The sequence below is a fragment of the Populus nigra genome, chromosome 10 (genome assembly GCF_951802175.1).
Source record: "Populus nigra chromosome 10, ddPopNigr1.1, whole genome shotgun sequence".
Classification (NCBI taxonomy): Eukaryota; Viridiplantae; Streptophyta; class Magnoliopsida; order Malpighiales; family Salicaceae; genus Populus; species Populus nigra.
The window spans coordinates 14,528,767-14,549,308 of NC_084861.1; the positions used below are offsets into that span (position 1 = coordinate 14,528,767).

The window sequence follows — 20,542 nt, forward strand, 5'->3', positions numbered from 1 at the left end:
CAAATCTTAATCTCCTACTCTCCCATGACATTTCCTGGCATGTAGTCATGAATGTGACTGTTCACTTGTTCTGACTTGTGTTATTGAGCGTTGATATCATCACAAGCAGCAAATATCTCATGCTTGACAAAGGTATACACATTGATATTGGTGCTGGCCTAGTGCACACACCAGGCCTGTCCAAATTCCTGGATCAAAATTAAGGTTATCAGGACCATGTACAATGCATAATGTCAGCGTTTTTTTTAAACTGATTTTCAGGATCATATTCGATTCACTCAAATGTTATTGGACATGTTTCCTGTTCTCATGCAGACATGCACTAAAAACTAAGTTTCATTTGCTCTGGTTTTACGTTTTAGGCACATCATCCATGATGCAATAACAAAAAGTTAATCCACATACATGCTGTTTTATCAATAGTTGCAGTTTTAGTATTTTTTTAAAAGCATTTTCTTTAATCTTCTTTAAATAGTTTCAATAAAAAAAAAAGAATAAAGATCGTAAAAAATCACGTTAAAATCATTAAATTATTTTTTAAGTGATTTTCGTGCGTTATCAAACAAATACTTACTAGTGACCGGATGGGCCAAACTTGAAGCAGAACATGGTCCATTTTTCCTTGTGCAAAATAACTTTAAAGGAAAAATCCCACAGAAGTTTTCTTGACAAAATCACCCTCCCTCTCCGATAAAATGCCCATAAAGTCCCCTTAAAACACCCTAAAACCTCGTAAATAAGACTCCCACCCCACGTAAACTACACCCCACACCCCTACCCCCAAGCCCCAACCTTCTCTTTTCTTCAATCGTTCCCCATTTCTCTAGAACCTCCCATTTCCATTTCCACCAAAATGGCCGCCGCAGCCCCGCCCCTACCGCCAACCCCCGCCCCCACCGCCCCTACAGGCCTCCCAGACTCAGACTCAACACCAGTAGGCCACCCTCTCTTCGCCAGGATCCGCCTAGCAACACCCCTAGACATCCCTCACATCCACAAACTCATCCACCAAATGGCCATCTTTGAAAAGTTAACCCACCTTTTCACTGCCACAGAATCCTCCCTTGCCTCTACCCTCTTCAAGTCTCCACCTTTCCTATCTTTCACCATCTTCCTTCTTGAAGTCTCCTCACACCCTTTTGAAAAAGATTCGAACTTCCATTCTCAAAGCTTCACTCCCATTGAAAGAATTTTCAATCTTGATCATTCTTTAATAGACCCAGAAGCTGAGACTTTCAAAAATGGGACCAATGGTGATGTTGTTGTTGCTGGGTTTGTTTTGTTTTTTCCAAATTTCTCAACTTTTTTGGGGAAGCCAGGGTTTTATGTGGAGGATTTGTTCGTGAGGGAGTGCTATAGAAGAAAGGGACTAGGGAAGTTGTTGCTTTCTGCTGTGGCTTCACAGGCCGTGAAAATGGGGTATGGGAGAGTGGAATGGGTCGTTCTTGACTGGAATGTTAATGCTATCAAGTTTTACGAGGAAATGGGTGCTGATGTTTTGCCAGAATGGAGGATTTGCCGGCTGACTGGCCCTGCACTTGAGGCTTATCGTGATGCCATTTGAAGTGAGTTTCTTTGTGTTTTCTTGAGGGGTTAAGATTTGTTGGGTTATGTCTTAGAAATGCCTTTGTGGGTCTATGTATTTCATGTTTCTGTCTGTAGATCAAAAACAAAGAAAGCAAAAGGGAATTTCAAGTCGTGCTCTTGTTATTTTTATATTTAAGTTCTAGTTTCTAATGAACTCAACATTAAATAAATATTTGTTTGGTTTTTCTGTTATTGAACTCAATCTACTTTGATAGGACATTGAAATTTCTGAGAAGGAAATGTGATTGCTTTGTCATTCATGTTATAGATAAAGGGGGAAGAAAGGATTTTAGAAGCTTGTCTCTTTTCAATGTTGGAATAGTGCAAGATGGGGATAAATTAAACATCGAATAAGAATGAACCTAAATAAAATCAAACAGGCTTATTGGAGATGGTCTCTGCTTGTTAGTATGTGTTAAGATTTCTGTTTGAGTACAAAAAATTGGTATTTGTATTGCATTGCGTCCGTGGTCTGCTGGTTAATTGGGATTTGGGGTTGTGCAGTAATTTCAGGCCGAAGGGACATGTCCATCGATCTCTTCTTTGTGCAGTTCAAGAAATAAAAATGATAAATAGCAAGATTTGATTCTATTCTCCAGGGATGTGCCTAGAACCGTCTCCAGACTGCAGAAAACACAAGGTTCTCTCTTTTTTTTTAACAGCTAAAAGAACCATGCCATTAATATTGGGCTGGAAGCCCATGGTTACAAAGGTCACAAGAGCTGCATCAATCTCTATGAAGTTTTTTTACTAGCCCAGATGAGTTCTGGTTCATAATCACCCCAGAAAGCACGAGAAATTCTTATTATAGGTTCGTTTAATATGTGCCTTTCGAACACACATTTAAGGTTAATTACCTTGTTTTTGGTTGTTGGATCACAAATAGGTAGTGGTGGAAGAACATGTTTAATCCTTGTTAAGGCACGCCCTTAGTGCAAATTCTAGAAAAGTTATATTGTTATTTATTCATGAACCTCCTGCAAAGCTTATTTTCTACAGTAATTAACATCGCTACGAGCATTGAGAGTGGATAGCATCACCAAGATGCATTCAAATAAAATACACCATACAAACCTTAAAAAAAATAAAAAAATCCAAAAACACCCTAGGAGCATGCATTGGGAGGTGTTTATGCCCTTTAAACAGCGAGTGCGGCACCTTTCAGTAGCCAAACACTACATTCTAAGGCAGTATCCATTGCATCTTGTCATTCTTTTTGTGAGGGTGAGACGTGTGTAGCCGCCCCCGCCGCCGCCCCCTACACGATGAAGCTTTGATAATATTTTTTTTTTCTCTTTTCTCTCTCTTCAAGATTGAAAAACACACTGCCCTTGCAAAAAATCAGAAAATTATGATTATTTGTTAATTTTATCACATTTAGTCCTTGTTTTTTTTAATTACATCAAACTTGATTTTTTTTTCAAGTTTATCATTTGATATTTGATTTTTATATCAAATTTGGTTCACATTCTTTTCTTAAGCTTTTTTTAATTAAATTTTTTTTCAATTTAATCCCTTATAATTTGATTTCATTTTCTTTTTATATCAATTTCTTGTCTTTTCAATTCTATTTTTGTTTTATCTTTTTTTCATTTTTTCAACTTTACCACTCATTATTTGGTTGATTGAGAATTTAGCTTCATGGACCTCATGACACATGTCATGAGTTTAAGAGATTAGACAAGGTTGGATTCAATCCTTTTTTTAATTTCATCTTTTGATATTATGTTTGTTGGGGATTTGTATTAGTTTTTTTTTTCATTTTTATTTATATGAATTTATCCTAATTTCATGCCCCAAATCATGGATTTGGTAGTTTGCTAGGGTTGACTCAAGTCTTTTTTTTTTAAGTTTTTTTTTTTATTTTGCATTAACACCTAGGTCATTTGATAATTAAACTTCAAAATTATACTTGATTTGTTTTCCATTGAGTTATTTCGGTCTCACAACTAGATCACATATTTAGCTTGCTAGCTTGGATAGACTCGAGTTATTTTTTGTTAATTTCATCATTTGACATTTTATTTGCTAAGAATTGAAATTCATATTTCTTTTCATTTTGCTTTCTATGTCATCATTCAATTCTCATTCAAATTTTATTTTGTTAACAAATAAAATCATAGAACCTTTTAAGAATATTGAAAAGATATATTTTTGTGGTAGTAGTGTAAATTTTTTTTGTTTGCATTAAATTATTGTTAATTTTTTTCACTTTATTTGTTGTTGATATTTTTTTTCTAATTATATTATTAGATTAACTAAACTTATTAAACTCAGTTAAATCAATTATCTGAATCTTATATTTTTTTGATTTTTAAAAAACATAAGCATCATCTTAATATATTTTTATATTAAAAAAAATTAACTCAACCCATAATATAGCATGAACCACCTATCTAGGTTTTTTTTTTTATATAGGCCAGATGCTTAAACAAGCTAAGGAATTTAGACAACACAAGATTTTCTCTTTAACCATAAGTAAAGGACCGATTTCATTAAATATTGAGCTAGCACAAAATGCAAATGCCACAAGGCTTCTTCCACACACAAAAGATTATTGTTGCTCAATATTTTCCCACCTCAATAATGAAGGCAGCTTACCTAGACCCCAAAAAGGGAAGAGGATTTATTTATTTATTTCTGTTTTTTCTTTCGAAAATATTTTTCATTATTAATATTAGCATTATTTATATCTTGATTCCAAAAAGAGAGAAAAACTCTAGTAATTAGCATCACCATAAGCCTCAAGAGCATCGCCAGTCAACCTGCAAACCCGCCACTCAGTCAAAACCTTAGCGCCCATCTCCTCATAAAACTTGATAGCATTCACATTCCACTCCAGAACTGACCACTCCACTCTCTTAAACCCCATCTTCACCGCCTGCTCCGCCACCGCGGACAACAACATCTTCCCAAAACCTTTCCTTCTATAACACTCCCTAACCAACAGATCCTCCACGTGAAACCCTGGCTTCCCTGCAAATGTAGTGTAACTTGGCACAAACAATACGAACCCTGCCACAGTAACATCATCACCATCATCATCTTCATTAGCAACACCACTCTTAAATGTTTCGGCCTCGGGATCAGCAGCTACATGATCAACAAGGACGGTGCGTTCAATGGGAAGGAAAGCTGGAGAGTGAATATTTTTGAAGGGGTTGGACGAGACCTCAAGGATAAAGACGGTGAAGGATTGGAAAGGAGGTGAGTTAAAGAGGGTGGAAGCAAGGGAGGATTCAGTTGCAGTGAAGAGATGAGTTTCATTTTGAAAGACAGCCATTTGATAAATGAGTTTGTGGATGTGAGGGACATCAGCGGGTGTTGCTAGGCGAATACGAGTGTAGAGTTGGTGTTGACCCACTAGGATGGTGGGGGTGGCGATGGAGGCTAGAGCTGCAGCTGGTGGTGGTGATATAGTGGAAGCCATTGGTTTGGTTTTGGTTTTTTGTGATTATTTAGGGTTTATGGGCAAGCAATGAGAGGTTCTAGAGAAGTGAATGGATTGCTCAAAGAAAATGAAGAGTGAATTGTAGGAATTAGGCAAGGGGCTTTAGGGGGTTTTATAGAGAAATATTCCAAACAAGATATATATCGTTCTTCTTCTTTTTTCTCTTTCTTTCTTTTGATTTCTCGAAGACAATCTCTCTTCTCACTTTCAATGTTTCTATCTTTGTCGTGTATATATGTTTTCCTTGCAACTTCATTGTTCAGCATAAGAATATTTATAGGTAACTTCGTGACTCTTGAGAATGTGATAATGCATTCAAAGATGGCTCTATGAAAAATATATTAATCAATAATTGTTTTTTGACGTAGAGGAAAGCTTCATTGGTGGAAATAAATTACTTTCTTTGTAAAGGTGGAAGGATTACTCTCACCATTATCCATTTGTTCAATTTTCTGAAGAAGCAAAACCCATTCGTAACACCATTCAAAGAGTAATGAATAATGATGAATAATGAACATGCTTCAACCATCTAGGTGGTGGCCTAGTGGTAAGAGTTTTGGACCAAAAGGTTTGCTCTCTCTGTGGTCTCAGGTTCGAGCTCTAGGTTGCTCATATGATGGCCACTGGAGGCTTACATGGTCGTTAACTTCAGAGCTCGTGAGATTAGTCGAGGTACGCGCAAGCTGACCCGGACATCCACATTAAACTAAAAAAAAAAATATTGAACATGCTTCCTTAATGAGCTAGCTACGTGCAAGTTTGCATCTCAATTATCATCCAATTAACTATAACTAGAAGACGACACCAATTAAGTTGTCTAGCCCTCTTCTTTCTGAGAAAGCAGTAACTTCATGCATGGGTCGTTTGAGGAAGGATTCTATTGTATTTAGTGTGTCTAACTAGGAGTAGATCCTTCTGTCTTTTTCTTTCCTCGTCGTTTTTTCGCATAAGGTCCAGGTTAGGAGCCTAATTAAGTGACACGCAGCTCATGACATCATGAAAACAGGGTGGGTCAAAGGATAGAACTTCGTAGGGCTACAGAGATAAAGAACATTGAATATATAGCTAATTAAGCTTTAAGCCATGTCCAAGTTCAATGTGTGTGTTCATTGCATCTGATTAATTAAAACCATGCACCTCCTGCATTCAAATCTTTGAGCAACCCCCTGCATTCAAATCTTTGAAAACTATAGACTACGAGTAGTGATTATTTTCAGTTTTATTAAATAAAAGTAATTATACTGTTTTTTTTTTTAAACAAAACCGGTTCAAACTGACCGGTTCTGGTTTGGCTCTGTTTGATGCAGTTTTTTTCCTGTTTGACTTGATTTTTTTTCTATTTGGGTTAGATTCGGTTTTTTCAGTTTCAGATTTATAAAACCAAAACCGAACTGAACCAATCGGTTTTTTTATTAAAATTATAATCGATTTTTTTTCACGGTCGATCGGTTTTTCAATTATTTTTTTTTCTGATTTTTTTGATTTTTTTTCTCACCTCTACTTTAGATATATATATATATATATATATATATATATATATATATATATATATATATATATATATATATATATATATATATATATAATCTTGAAGTGTGATCTCCAGGGGAAATGTTAATCAAGATTCTTATTTTAGAAATCGTCTACGTCACTGAGTAATTATCATTTCCATAATATGGGATATATATAGTTTTCTGAATTCTCCATGCCCGGCGAAGAAGGCCTTTTAATGGTCATTAATCAAGGCAAATAAATGATGATCCACTAAGGAAATGTATACGTGGCCTATTATTAACGTAATTTGCCAAAAAGAATTACAGAAGTGAACTCGTTGACGAATGTAAATGGAAAATGAACCTCCTGGTAAAGCTTAAATGAAGAGATCGCATCATACCTTGCTCGTGTTTTTGTTAAGAAGAGGAGGAGGAGGAGGAGGAGTTAATTATAATTTAATTATTGCATATTAATAAAAATTATTAGTTAATCCTCGTGGTTATATAAACTATTAATAATCTATTTATTTTTATTTTCATCTTTTTTAAAATTTTCATCTAAATTTCCCCCCTGAAAGTCCTCAAAATTATAAAATAAAATATGGTATATAAAGTTAATCGATCCAGACATGCCTTCTATAAATACTCTGAAACATCTATATCACTATTGGAAGTATTTTAAAAAAAATTAATTTTTTTTATTTTAAATTAATATTTTTTTAGATTTTCAAATTATTTTAATTTTAATGTACTGATATTAAAAATAATTTTTAAAAAATAAAAAAATATATTATTTTAATATATTTTAAAATAAAATACAATTTACAAATCACTCAAAATTACTCATTATCATATTAAGTATTAATGTATCGTGAATGTATTAAGAATGGCTGCTAGCCTTGATTTAATTATCATTGATCTGTTTCTTATTGTAAATATATATAAAAAATAATTTAAAATTAGAATATTAAAATAATATTTTTTTTAAAAATATTTGTAACATGTAAAACCACCACGGCAGACCTCAGTGCACATAGAATCTGGGCACACGAAGCGCATATGCAGAGCAAACACCTCTAAAATCTCGTAAATGAATATTCTATGCCCACATTCTCTATCGATAGCACAACAAACACCACTATTTCGGTATAGAACATTATATTATAAAGTTTTCGGGATTATTTAATTAAGTAAATGACTGGAATTCAAGGTAGAGAACCAAAAATTAACGACTCTCTCGAGGGATGAATCATCGTAGGGACCCATCCAAGACTTCTTATATGGCTAAAATTTATTTTGGTCCTTCTACAATAAGATGAAATCCTTTACTAATTGGGCCAAATTAATTTCTTGATTTTTAATTAAAAGTGATCACGGGCCTTTTACCCAATTTATTTTGCAATAAAATGGCCTGATGAATTCCACATGTTATTAGATGATTGGATGAAGTATAACTCATTGCCTTTAGTTGAAAACAGAGGTGTTGATTTGGCCCAAATTAAGTCTCGGGACCTGACTTGGTAATGTATACAAAATAGAAGGATCGCAATATACTTTGTCTCATACCATCTTCCTCCAACACAACCTGAACACCATGGACCGGAAAGTTTCTCTGTTTCTTGCAATTAGAGGAAGACAACTCGGACAAGGACCTAACTGGAAACCCCCCAAAACAACCGACAATCCCAGGTTTCTTGAGATTTACAAACTTATCTTGGCAATCAAAAACCAGAACTTGACAGTTCTACCGAGCTGTTTCAATCACTTATGTTCCTTCCATTTCTTTCTTCATGTGCAAATCAAAAAAGAGCACCAACATCATCAACTCTACAACTACCTCAAGATCCATGGCTACCGAATCCTTAAAATCAACACCACCGCCATCATCTTCATCCTCAACTTCATCTTTTATCAACCCATCATCATCTACTAACAAATACCCATCATCATCTACTAACAAATACCCATCAACAAATTACTCTCCAAACTACCCATCAACATCAAAGTCTTGGTCCTTTTCAAGCAAAACATCTCTTTCTAACCTTAAAGATTCATTACCAGAAAACCCTCACATTTATGATTTCTCTGAAATCAGCAAAGCTACAAACAACTTTTTACAAAAACCCTTTTCGTCTTCCTCTTCATCAGTCTCTTGGAGATGCTCACTTCGTGGAAAAGAATTGATTCTTTTTCAACGCAAGTTTCGCCGTCAGATTGAATCACCTGAGCTTCAACAGAGGTTATTGACCATTTGCAGGAGTCATCACAGTAGCGTGATCAAGCTTCTTGGTGCTACCACTTCAGGGAATTATATCTATCTTGCTTATGAGTATGTTCATGGTGCAAATTTAGCTACCTGTCTTAGGAATCCACAGAACCCCAGTTACACAGTTTTATCATCTTGGTTATCTCGTATGCAGATTGCTACTGATATAGCTAATGGTCTCGATTATATTCACCACTGTTCAGGTTTGAATTCAGAATTTGTGCATAATCATATAAAAAGTTTAAGTATTTTAGTTACTGAAGATTCTTTAAATGCCAAGATTTGTCATTTTGGGACTGCTGAATTGTGTGGAGAGATAGTGGGGAAGGAAGGGTCTTCCTCGAAAAATTTTGGGAGGTCGAATAGTAAGGTAATGAAAATTGAGGGAACAAGAGGCTATATGGCGCCTGAGTTTCAGGCAAGTGGACTTACGACACAGAAATGTGACGTGTATGCATTCGGGGTGGTGATTTTGGAGTTGGTGTCTGGAGAGGAGGCGTTGAGGTATGTGTTTGATGAGGGAGGTGGAGGTTATAAGAGAATTAGTGTTATTGAGAGGGCAAGGGAGGTGATGGCTGTTGGTGGGGGTGAATTGAGGAAGTGGGTTGATAAGAGGATGAAGGATTCGTATCCAGTTGAAGTTGCAGAGAAGATGTTGTTGTTGGGATTGGAATGTGTGGATGATGATCCAGAGAAGCGGCCGGATATGGGGCTGGTTGATGGTAGAGTGTCTAGATTGTATTTGGAGTCGAAGAATTGGGCTGAAAAGATTGGTTTGCCTACTGATTTCTCAGTCTCAATGGCGCCTCGTTGAGAGTGGTTAATGAGAGATGATACATCAATTGATGATTTTTGTTGTCGATTGTGCTTGTGCATATAGGATTTGAGTTTTTTTTATCTGGACTCCTGATTTTATAGTCATTCTTTCTGGAGAAACTAATAAAAATTATTGATTTTTGTATACATGATGATAATATAAACAAGCGAGATTTCTGCATTAACATGCTTTATTTTATTTTTTATTTTTTCTGTCATTACAATATCTTTACTAAATTCTTCCTTCAATGAATGCAGCAGGCTAAAAATGTCATCTTGGGCTCGAAAAACATGTTTGTTTGTTGCTTTCGATACATATTAACTTCAATGCTACTGGAAAATCAACTTTGTTTTCTGTTTAGGCTTTAGAAGATTGTTGCATTATGGATTCTGGTAATCCGAAGGCGTAAAACGTTTGCATTGAAACGAGATGTTGCTAAATATTTATTTTCCTATTTGCACGATAATCTTGCTATGAAAAGATCGAAGCAGCAGTAATAAGGGCAGCATTGAGTATCAGTATCGGTTGGACTTTTCTTGGGTGCACAGTTAGGCTTTGGCTAACTTTCATGAAACTACCATTCATCTGATCTGAGCTGAGCTGAGCTGAGCAGCATCATGATATTCATGTTGAGAGAAACTAAATGCTTCTCCCTCTACAAAGAAGCTAAAAAACGCAGCCTTCACAAGGAACGTTATGCTTAATCCTATGATGTATGAGACTTGTGAGTGAGTCTACTGTGGATTAATCCACACATCTATTGATTGTAAAAGTTTGTCATTTTTTTTTTACCAGTTCCAAGTGATGTATGGGGGACGTTGATTTGGCATAATTTTACCCTGCCTTCTATGTGAAGTTGCTCTTTGCTCGAAACAAAAAACCAAAGGCTGTGACTGGTTCTGTATTTCTACACTTGTCTAGTTGTCTGAAACCAGAAAATTGGAGAACACACAGAAGTTCCAACTTCCAAGGTGCGCGCGTCACTGGGATCAAATGTATTACGCCCACAAAAGAAAAGGTTAGAAAACCAAGATTGGGTTTTGCTGTTTGTTTCCAGCTTTAGACAGGCTTCAAATTTCAAAGCTACATTCAAGACATTACAGATATCGTATAGAGAAATCTTGACGACATAAGTACAATGCGGGTTTGTTGGGTTTTTTCAATGAGTTACATCTGAGTTTGTTTTTAAAAGCTAAATAGTTGGAATATTATAAATTTTAGAACTTGTTAGTTAGTTAAAATATAAGTAAATTGACTCGGATATTTATATTAATTTAAATTTTAAATTCAATAATATTAAAAAAAATTATCAATAATAATAAAAAATAAGTCATACTTGTTTTTAAAAAGTGAATGAGTTATTTATGCTTGTGTTATTATTGCCGACTTTTTCTTATATATTGTTGGTTTCATTAATTTTTTTTAATAATATAAATATTATCATAGTTAAAGTTTCAATATGTTTCAATGAATTTTATTTATTTATTTATTTTTCTCTCTTCTCATTTCATAATATTTTTCAATAGTGACATATATAAATTAAAATATAGTATTTCATCAATTATTTTTTAAATTATATTATTTTTTTAATATTAAAAAAATCCTATATATATATATATATATTTTTTTTTAAAAAAAAAATAGTGGTTTCGGGGGACATCTCCTGCATTATATTATGGGAAAAGTTAAATAGTTTGTATATATAAGATGAAATTTAATTTAAAGGATAATTATCGTGGCCAGAGAGGTTCCTCCTTTTTTTATATAGATTTTTTTATGTTTGAAGATTAGGATCAATATTTAAGGGATTTCTGAGTTGAAATTTAGTTTCGGCTGACTTAAAAACATTACTCGCCATAAATTAATAATAATAATAAAAAAAAACTGTAAGTTTTGAGGTTGAATGAAGTCAGCTCCACTGAAAATGGGTCTGATTGTCAAATCCTAAACACTGTATATAGGGGGGGGGGGGGTTAGTCTAATGTGAACAGAATTGTTTATTTGATTTGTTCGCGGTTGTCGGCTGTAGTTAGAGGACCAGTGACGTGTGGCCAATTTTTTAAATTTACAATTTAAAATTTTAGTACCTAATTAACCAGAATGTATAAACAGTATTTAAAAAATAAAATCCAGACCGTCCTTATTTTCATCACGAATCATCTAGCCCAGTGGTTTAGGCCGTAATTATTTGATTACAAAAATGGGGAATAAATTACTTAGTATAATGTGAGCAAAGTAGTAAGTGGAATTTAAAAAAAAATGCTGTATCAGTATTTATTTTATTTTAATTTAAAATCAGGAATGAATTAGGATAAATAATAAAACATCACACAAAATTTTTAAAAAAATCCAAGAAAAGTTGACTCAACTCCTCAAACCTTAAAAAAGTGTTTGGGAGTGTGATTTGAATCAAATTTAATCCAATTATTTATATTTTAAAAAACCAATTAAGTTGGTTTTAACAAATCAATAGGCTAAATTAAGTTCTAGTCTTGGATTTTTTTTTAAAAATCCACAACTATATTTTTAACTTTGTCTACTTATTTTACTAGATTGCATGGATTCCATATGTAATGATATAATTGGATGAAGGATCTCAGATTAATTTAACTTAATTAAATACGTAAAATAGAAGACCCACACATGACTTTTATTCTTCTTATTTCTTCCATTGAAAAAAAAAAAACTGGACAATGACCTAACTGGAAACCTCCAAAAAGGCAAAAACAACAAACAGCCTAAAATTCCTAGATTTATACAAATCAACGACTTGTCTAAATATCTTGGTTTCTCCTTTCTCATGCCCCCAATGTAAACAATCAAATTTCTGTTTCAAAGATTTCTTTGCCCTTGCGCAAATAAAAAAAGAACATGAACATAATCAACTATCTTCACCCAAAATCCAAGACATCGAAGTCCTTAAAATCGTCACCATCACCATCACCATCAGCAACATCATCATCATCTGCTTCTTCTTTGATCAACCCATCATCTAACAACTACCCATCAACAAATGACTCTCCAACCTGTTCAGAAGCATCAAAGTCCCTGTCTTTCTCAAGCAAAACATCTCTTTCCAGCCTCAAAGACTCATTACCAGAAAACCCTCACATTTATGACTTCTCTGAAATCTGTAAAACTACCAGCAACTTTTTAAAGAAACCCTTTTCTTCTTCCTCTTCATCAACCTCTTGGAGATGCTCAATTCGTGGAAAAGAAGTGATTATTTTTCAACGCAAGTTTCGCCGTCAGATTGGATTACCTGAGCTTCAAAAGAAGTTACTGACCATTTGCAGGAGTCATCACAGTAGCGTGATCAAGCTTCTTGGTGTTTCCTCTCCAGAGAACTCTATCTATCTTGTTTATGAGTATGTTCATGGTGCAAATTTAGCTACTTGTCTTAGGAATCCACAGAACCCCAGTTACACAGTTTTATCATCCTGGTTATCTCGTATGCAAATTGCTACTGATATAGCTAATGGTCTTGATTATATTCACCACTGTTCAGGTTTGAATTCAGAATTTGTGCATGGTCGTATAAAAAGTTCAAGCATTTTAGTTACTGAAGATTCTTTGAATGCCAAGATTTGTCATTTTGGAACTGCTGATTTGTGTGGAGAGATGGTGGGGAATGAAAGTTCTTTGTCGAAAAATTTTGATAGGTCAGATAGTAGGGAAATGAAATTTGAAGGAACGACAGGATATATGGCGCCGGAGTTTCAGGCAAGTGGATTTGTGACTCAGAAATGTGACGTGTATGCATTCGGGGTGGTGATTTTGGAGTTGATGTCTGGGGAGGAGGCGTTGCGATATGTGTTTGATAAGGGGGGTGGAGTTTATGAGAGAATTAGTGTGATTAAGATGGCAAGGGAGGTGGTGGCTGCTGGTGAGGGTGAGTTAAGGAAGTGGGTTGACAAAAGGTTGAAGGATTCGTATCCGGTTGAAGTAGCAGAGAAGATGGTGCTGTTGGGATTGCAGTGTGTGGATGATGATCCTGAGAAGCGGCCCCATACGGGGCTAATTGATGTTAGAGTCTCTAAATTGTATTTGAAGTCAAAGAAATGGGCTAAAAAGTTTGGTTTGCCCACTGATTTCTCGGTCTCTTTGGCGCCACGATGACAACAATTAATAAGAAATGATGGATCAGTTGGTTTTTTCTAGTTTTGTTGATGATAACTTGTGCAAATAGGATTTGAGAAATCAGATTGATAGCGGATCAATTGATGATTTTTGTAATCATGCAGATGATATAACAAGTGACATTTCTGCGTTGATATGCTTGCTAGTTTTTTTCTGTCATTTCATTATCTGCAGTAAATGGTTCCTTAATTGAGGGTAGCAGGTTAAAACTGCCATCACGAGTGCAACGATCATTCTTGTTTGTTGCTGTCAATAAATATTCTTGCATCCAGCTTCAATGCTATTGGAAAAATCAACTTTGTTTTCAGCTTGAGCTTTAGAACATGTTTGTTGCACCACTGGATTCTGGTAAATATAAGTACAATGATTGCATTGGATCGAGAGGTAGGTAACATTTGCCTATTTTCCATAACCTTGTTGCAGTAGAAAAGATCAAAGCAGCAACGATAAGGAGGTACATAGAGGATCAGTGTGGGCTGAACCTTTCTTGGTTGCACAGGTAGGCTCTGATTCCAGTTTCATGCGGTTACTGTTCATTTGAGCTGAACTGAGCAGAGCAGAGCAGCATCGTGATATTCATGTAGAGAACAACTAAATGCTCAGCCTTCACAAGGAATTTTGTTTCATTTTGAGTAGATGGCAGCCAGAAATATTATTTGATACATTCGCATTGCTGTCATCGAAAAATTAATAAATCCAATCTATTCCCACCATTGAACCTGGTGTATATAACTATATAACCTTTCCATCAGTGACCACTTCAGAAAAGAGAAAAAACATCTTGACCACTGTTTATTTATGGTGGAAATCATCGAAAAAGATTGATTATGGCTGGATTCTGAGTGTTCTACGCAGCAAGAATACGAGAAAATATTTCACTTGTGTTTTGTAAATTCCTTGCATAAATTACTACCAATAATAATGATCTTGCTGAATTGTTTTTTCGGAACTGTTTTAATAAATTGAAGTTAAAAGCAAGAGGTTTTCTCGCACTTGAACATTTCTATAAAAAAATTAAAAATATTATATTAGGTTGAAATCTCAATCCCGAAATGATAATGTGGAATTCTGATGAGATTTATGGACAAACGTTATACAAATAAAATAAATTATCTTCAAACTTAAGGGTCGGGTTTATAAAATCATCTTTTCTTTGTATTTATAAAACACACCCCAAAACCTATGGGCCAAGTCCAAAAAACACACTCTTCTATTTACAAAGACTCACGTATGCGCTCCCATTCTCCGACTTGTAATCCAAGAAGAAAAACAGAGCTGCGAGCTTGGACAACATTCTTTCATGGCGGCAGCTAGAAACACGTTGCAGCTGAGGCGATTACTCTCTGCTCTTGCCCATAATAATCAACCCTTCTCCTCTTCTCTCAATAAAGGTAACCTCTTTATCTCTCTCTGTCTCATTCACTTCGTGGGAAACCGTCTGTTTCTTTGAGTTTGTGTTCAGCTTGGAACTTAGGCCGTAAAACTTGGGGTTTCTTTGTTTTCATTTTCTTTTTTATTTTAAACCGAATTGGGAAAGTGGGTTTTTGCTGATTGAGTGTTTTGCGGAGTCTTTGAATTGTTAGGGACATGGTATTGGAAGATTAGTTCCTTGCTTCTATTGGCAGCTTATAATTAGAGCCTCTTGAATTATCCTCTTAGCAATTATTTTTTTAATAAATTTAATCAATTTGGTAGTTTTCGGTTATTGTGTATCAATGTGAAAACTTTGAATTTCACGAGGGACATGAATGACAAGATATAGTTCACTTGTTATAAGTTTCCTGGAACGCATTACCAGTTCGATCTATCCATAAGCTTGGGAATGTAGAGATTTCAGAAAGGAAATGATAATTCTTGATACCGATACCTTCCAAGTGGTTCCAATCAGTGGATCAAAGTATAGCTTGCATGTTTTAAGAAAATCAAAAGCTATGGTCTTTATAAGAATATGTAAACGTGGCATGCCACAAAGCCGCCTCCTCTTTGAAGGATGAGGTGGAAGCATTGTTTGTTATGGTTAGCTTAAGCTTTAAAGCAAGGCTTTTGCACTTCTTTTGATAGTTCATGTGTTTATAAGTTCTCTTATATTTGATTTTTCAAATGGTACTGTTGAAGATTCTAGGTTCACGTCTATTCAAATGTATTTCGGTTGTTGCTGATATGGGTTTTATTTCGAAGTTTAAACTTGCCGAAATGGGAGTTCAAGGAAATTAGTAGTTTGGTTTTTTTATTTTGCGGTTGCTGTTTACTTTCTAACCTCTTCTCTCATGAATGATCAGTTGTTCTATGACAAGGACACTACTGATCCTTGGAGTGCATTTTTAGGCAAACCAAGGGAAGATTTTCCCATGGTTTTGACTATACCTTTTTTTTCTAAAGTGAGAAACAGTTTCTGTTGAGCAAGTAGAAGGCCAACACTAGAATAAAATGCTATGCTATATTAGCATGTTATCATTTGGTGGTGCTACAATTGAGCCAATCAGCTGTGAGAAACTCAGCCTAACCTGGGCTGAATTTGTTTCAGTGTGTCTAATAGCGTACCCGTGAACAAAGATTAAACTTGTATTTTAAGGTTCGAACCGCTCTTGATGCATTTATCATGTTGACAGATGAAAGTTTATTGGATTGTGACCCATGTCTGCATTTTCATGCCACTAAAACCTCTGAATGCCTTAGAGAATCAACTGACAATTTACTCCCCATGGCTGTCCCGGCCATGGCTGGGGTGTGAATTTGTGACTGCTCCTGCATGGGGAATTATTTAGATGCTAATGTTAAAGAAATTCAGCCCCACTCTTTTACTGGTTTCAATATACGCAATCACTCCCCCCTACCCCCTGCAATTTGCCCATCCGATTGTTTCTAGACTTTATGGTTCTTAACCCATGATCATTTGTGCATTATTTGAAATACGAGAACTTTTACTTCAATTCTCAGATATTTCTTGTGATTTAATAAAATTCTTGTTCGCAGAACATAGCTGGAAGCTTCTTCCTTCCGCAAGTTCACTCTTCACCAGGAATGATTTTTATGGGAGAGGGCTGCAGACTCTAGCAAAACCAACCAGCCAAGCTAATGAGGAGTCGGAAAATCATGAAAATGGTTTGAAGCCCAATTGCAGCTCAGCCAATGCTCCCTCCCAAGCAACCAGTAATGAGGGTTCTGCTACAACTTATTCTGCTTTATCCAACTTGGAAACCTCTCCAAGGCATGATCTTGCCATGATCTTTACTTGCAAGGTCTGTGAGACAAGATCTGTCAAGACAGTTTGTCGTGAATCATATGAAAAAGGTGTGGTGGTGGCACGGTGTGGTGGTTGCAATAACCTGCACCTGATTGCAGACCATCTTGGATGGTTTGGACAGCCTGGAAGCATTGAGGAAATCCTGGCTGCTCGAGGGGAGGAAGTGAAAAAAGGGTCTGCCGATACATTTAATTTAACACTTGAAGATCTAGCTGGAAAGAAAATCTTCAAAGAGTGAATTCAGCTGCCATGTAACATCATTCTAGTGACTTTTTTTCCTTCTCAATATGGCATTTTCTGGCTGAACTCTCATTGATATATTTGTTTTTCTTTATAATTTAAATTAGATGTCTTCATATAAATGCTGGATGCTGTATCATTTTTTTCTTCTATATTTGAGTTTAGTTTTAAACAAAAACCTGTAGGTAGTCCACAAATCATGACACAATTCTATTATTATTATTTTTTATCATGATTTTTTAACCATCTGCTCAAGGATTCCAAATCCTACTCTTTTTTTTTCTTTTTGTCTATCATTGGCTTAACACGAGTCCTAGTATAAACCCAAGCTTGGTAATATAAAGTATTTAGAAATGGAGAGATTTCCTAATCCTAGTTCACAAGGGTCACTGGTATCATCAATTCTAACCCTAGTTAGTTTTTTTTTTTTGGTACAAACGAAAAGTAAGAGGAAGCAATTCCCGTGCTACTAACCTGGGGAAGGAAGGGGTACCCACATTATATAGCTTCCATCCTATAATATTTTTCTTATTTTTGATAATTAAGAGAAATAGTAAAGTTTTGAAACTTAGCTTTTAAAATAATAGCCTTAATCTCAAGTAGCTTGAATTTTAAGCTCAAGATAATAAAATTGAGCTTATTTCTTGAGATAAATATAATAAATAAAATAATAGCCTTAATCTCAAGTAGCTTGAATTTTAAGCTCAAGATAATAAAATTGAGCTTATTTCTTGAGATAAATATAATAAATAAATAAATAGCAGTCGGGGTTCTGATCGTACGTAAGTCCCGGACTTCCAGGCCCAAAAGATGTGGAAACCGATTACAATACAAATTTCATTACCTGCAGGAATTGCAGCGTCTTCAGATCTTCTACATTATTTATTGAATGCGAATTCCCTTTTCCTAAAGGAAAGCAGACCTCAAAACGGAAGCAGAGAGAACAGACCAGGCATTTGTTTCTACTGTCTTGTAGTTTGTTTATGGAGGGTTCCTGTTGTTTTTATTATTAGAAGACATGGATTTAGATAATGATGAGTTCGTGGAGAAAGATCCAACAGGTCCGTACGTTAGGTATGACGAAATCTTGGGAGGAGGAGCAGTCAAGACTGTATATAGGGCTTTTGATGAAGTTGATGGAGTTGAAGTAGCGTGGAAACAAGCAAACGTCGAAGATGTATCACAAAAACAACTAGAAAAATGGACTTCTGAGGCTCGCTTATTGAAGTCGTTGAAAAATAAGAACATCATCAAGTTTTATGATTTTTGGATCGATGATGAGAAGAAAACTCTTAACATGATAACTGAGATATTCGTTTCTGGGAGTTTGAGCCAGTATTGCAAGAAACACAAGGATGTTGATACGAAGGCTACTAAGAACTGGGCAAGGCAGATTCTCCGAGGTTTGCACTATTTACATACTCATGAACCTCCTATCATTCTTGGCAATTTGAAATGTGATAACATATTTGTTAATGGAAACAATGGGGAGGTTAAGATTGGAGATCTTGGATTAGCCATTGTTATGCAACAGCCTACTGGTTTAAGTGATTTAGGTACTCCAGCGTCTATGGCTCCTGAGCTTTGTGAAGATGAATACAATGAGCTTGTCGATGTTTATTCTTTCGGCATGTGCACGTTAGAGATGGTTACTTGTGAATATCCATACTGTGAAATAAAAAATCCAGGGCAGGTATACAAGAAGGTTATCTCAGGCGTGAAGCCGGCTTCCCTCAACAAGGTGAATGATCCCCAAGTTAAACAGTTCATAGAGAAGTGCCTAGTTCCAGCCTCTTTGAGATTGCCGGCGATAGAGCTTTTGAAAGATCCATTCCTAGCAACTGAAAATTCAAAAGATACTGTTTCTGGTTCTATGAAGTTACCAAATAATCTTATGCCCAAGCAAGTGATCAACTTGCCACATTCAGAATCCCGTTCGATGGACATTGACGACAAGAAGCTTCTGGTAGGATCTTGTAAAGAAAGTATCGATGAGAAGCTCCAGTTTTCAACTCTAGAAATTTGTAAGTTCACCGAGAAAAATGAATTCAGATTAAGAGGGGAGAAAATCGACAGCAATACGATTTCATTGAATTTGAACATTACGGAAACTTCATGTAGTCTTGAAAGGAAAGTGGAGTTTCCTTTTCATCTTGACTCAGATACTGCAGTTTCGGTAGCTGAGGAGATGGTTGAAAAACTTGGATTGTCACCTGAAGATGCAGCTTATAATGCTGAGTTGATTGATATCTTGGTAATGAAGCTGGTTCCTAGCTGGAAAACTTCACGTGGAAGCATCGCGAATGCACCTGAGAGGCATCCTGATTGCTCACAATCTGTCAGAGATCAAGAGGCTCTACAATCAATTAATTTAGAAATTTCTGCCGAACATGATGTGACAATTTCCTTTCGTGCCAGCACTAACAAGCCTTTGGGATCTTCCCATTGCAGTCTTCAATTGAATACTCACAATTTGGGCTCAGATTTTAGGACACATGATGATGGACGTCTACCAGAACACAAAAAATCTGCAAGAAGATTTCTGGGTTTCTGTATTGGTTCATGCTTTGGTATGAAAAATATGAGAGCTGGTCCTGCATCTGCTACCCATACCAAGCAGAGGAAATTGACGAGCGAAAGATAGATCTCGATGCAATTGATTTCATTGTAACGAGCATGTCCAAGAACTCATGAGGATAATGGGGGAAGCAATGGAAAAATCTACAAAGAAGATAACTTTATGATGATTAGATATTGCTTTATGGGTGGTTTACATCTTGTAATTAGAGTTTTGAGTGATTTTCTTTGCCAGATTTTGCTGTTCATTTGGCTGGCAGTTGATCATTCGGTTTAGTTGCAACTGCAATTGTAATTATACCGAGCAAGTATTCTTGTACAGAGAATTCAAAGAACTTGTTTAATCTCTCTGTCCGATCTGTTTTCTTTTCCTGCAAGCTTCTGAACTCTAAAGAAATTGACCGAGTAAAAGCTTTTTTTGTCAGTCTCTAGCCATCTCTTTCTTTTGGAAGTCTTTAAATCAAAGAGGCACTGTTGTAAAAAATGACCATCTAAAGGATTAAAAATCGAACTTTCCAGTCTTCCTGTTCTACTTCTAACTGTACAAAAATGTATCAATTAGTTTCAAATCATCCTAATTGTGGTGATGTTTCTCTTGCATTCTTCTAGTAGTTTTGCAGTAATTACAGAAGTTCTGTCAATCCCTTGCTACTTTATAATCTTACAGGTCTGCAGAATGGGCTATCAGATCATTGTCCTCTACTGGTCTTCTCTGATCAAATACAAT

The 20,542-nt window shown here is 35.6% G+C and overlaps 5 protein-coding genes and 1 pseudogene across 5 annotated transcripts; 5 read left to right on the forward strand and 1 right to left on the reverse strand.

The window, feature by feature from the left end:
• The first annotated feature begins 771 nt into the window (after positions 1–771).
• LOC133704697 (GCN5-related N-acetyltransferase 8-like) lies at positions 772–2,556 on the forward strand. Its single transcript, XM_062129617.1, has 2 exons — positions 772–1,565; positions 2,092–2,556. Exon 1 carries the CDS (start codon positions 854–856, stop codon positions 1,562–1,564), a length of 711 nt encoding a protein of 236 aa, XP_061985601.1. The 5' UTR covers positions 772–853; the 3' UTR covers position 1,565; positions 2,092–2,556.
• A 1,633-nt stretch (positions 2,557–4,189) lies between these two features.
• Positions 4,190–5,260, reverse strand: LOC133704347 (GCN5-related N-acetyltransferase 8-like). The gene has a single exon (XM_062129154.1). The coding sequence runs from the start codon at positions 5,015–5,017 to the stop codon at positions 4,307–4,309; it is 711 nt and encodes a 236-aa protein (XP_061985138.1). The 5' UTR covers positions 5,018–5,260; the 3' UTR covers positions 4,190–4,306.
• A 2,854-nt stretch (positions 5,261–8,114) lies between these two features.
• Positions 8,115–9,798, forward strand: LOC133704877 (lysM domain receptor-like kinase 3). The gene has a single exon (XM_062129917.1). It carries the CDS (start codon positions 8,322–8,324, stop codon positions 9,609–9,611), a length of 1,290 nt encoding a protein of 429 aa, XP_061985901.1. The 5' UTR covers positions 8,115–8,321; the 3' UTR covers positions 9,612–9,798.
• Positions 9,799–12,299: 2,501 nt separating this feature from the next.
• Positions 12,300–13,888, forward strand: LOC133705031 (lysM domain receptor-like kinase 3). The gene has a single exon (XM_062130127.1). It carries the CDS (start codon positions 12,486–12,488, stop codon positions 13,731–13,733), a length of 1,248 nt encoding a protein of 415 aa, XP_061986111.1. The 5' UTR covers positions 12,300–12,485; the 3' UTR covers positions 13,734–13,888.
• Positions 13,889–14,936: 1,048 nt separating this feature from the next.
• Positions 14,937–17,360, forward strand: LOC133704843 (uncharacterized). Its single transcript, XM_062129861.1, has 2 exons — positions 14,937–15,145; positions 16,728–17,360. Exons 1-2 carry the CDS (start codon positions 15,055–15,057, stop codon positions 17,234–17,236), a joined length of 600 nt encoding a protein of 199 aa, XP_061985845.1. The 5' UTR covers positions 14,937–15,054; the 3' UTR covers positions 17,237–17,360.
• Positions 17,361–18,256: 896 nt separating this feature from the next.
• On the forward strand, positions 18,257–20,239 carry LOC133704295 (probable serine/threonine-protein kinase WNK10; annotated as a pseudogene).
• The last annotated feature ends 303 nt before the right edge of the window (positions 20,240–20,542 follow it).

Bases quoted from the DNA above. Each gene is read 5' to 3' on its own strand.
- LOC133704697 (XM_062129617.1), top strand. From the start codon at position 854: ATGGCCGCCGCAGCCCCGCCCCTACCGCCAACCCCCGCCCCCACCGCC.
- LOC133704347 (XM_062129154.1), bottom strand. From the start codon at position 5,017: ATGGCTTCCACTATATCACCACCACCAGCTGCAGCTCTAGCCTCCATC.
- LOC133704877 (XM_062129917.1), top strand. From the start codon at position 8,322: ATGTGCAAATCAAAAAAGAGCACCAACATCATCAACTCTACAACTACC.
- LOC133705031 (XM_062130127.1), top strand. From the start codon at position 12,486: ATGAACATAATCAACTATCTTCACCCAAAATCCAAGACATCGAAGTCC.
- LOC133704843 (XM_062129861.1), top strand. From the start codon at position 15,055: ATGGCGGCAGCTAGAAACACGTTGCAGCTGAGGCGATTACTCTCTGCT. The intron at 15,146-16,727 runs GTAACCTCTTTA...TCTTGTTCGCAG, and splicing joins CTCCTCTTCTCTCAATAAAG to AACATAGCTGGAAGCTTCTT.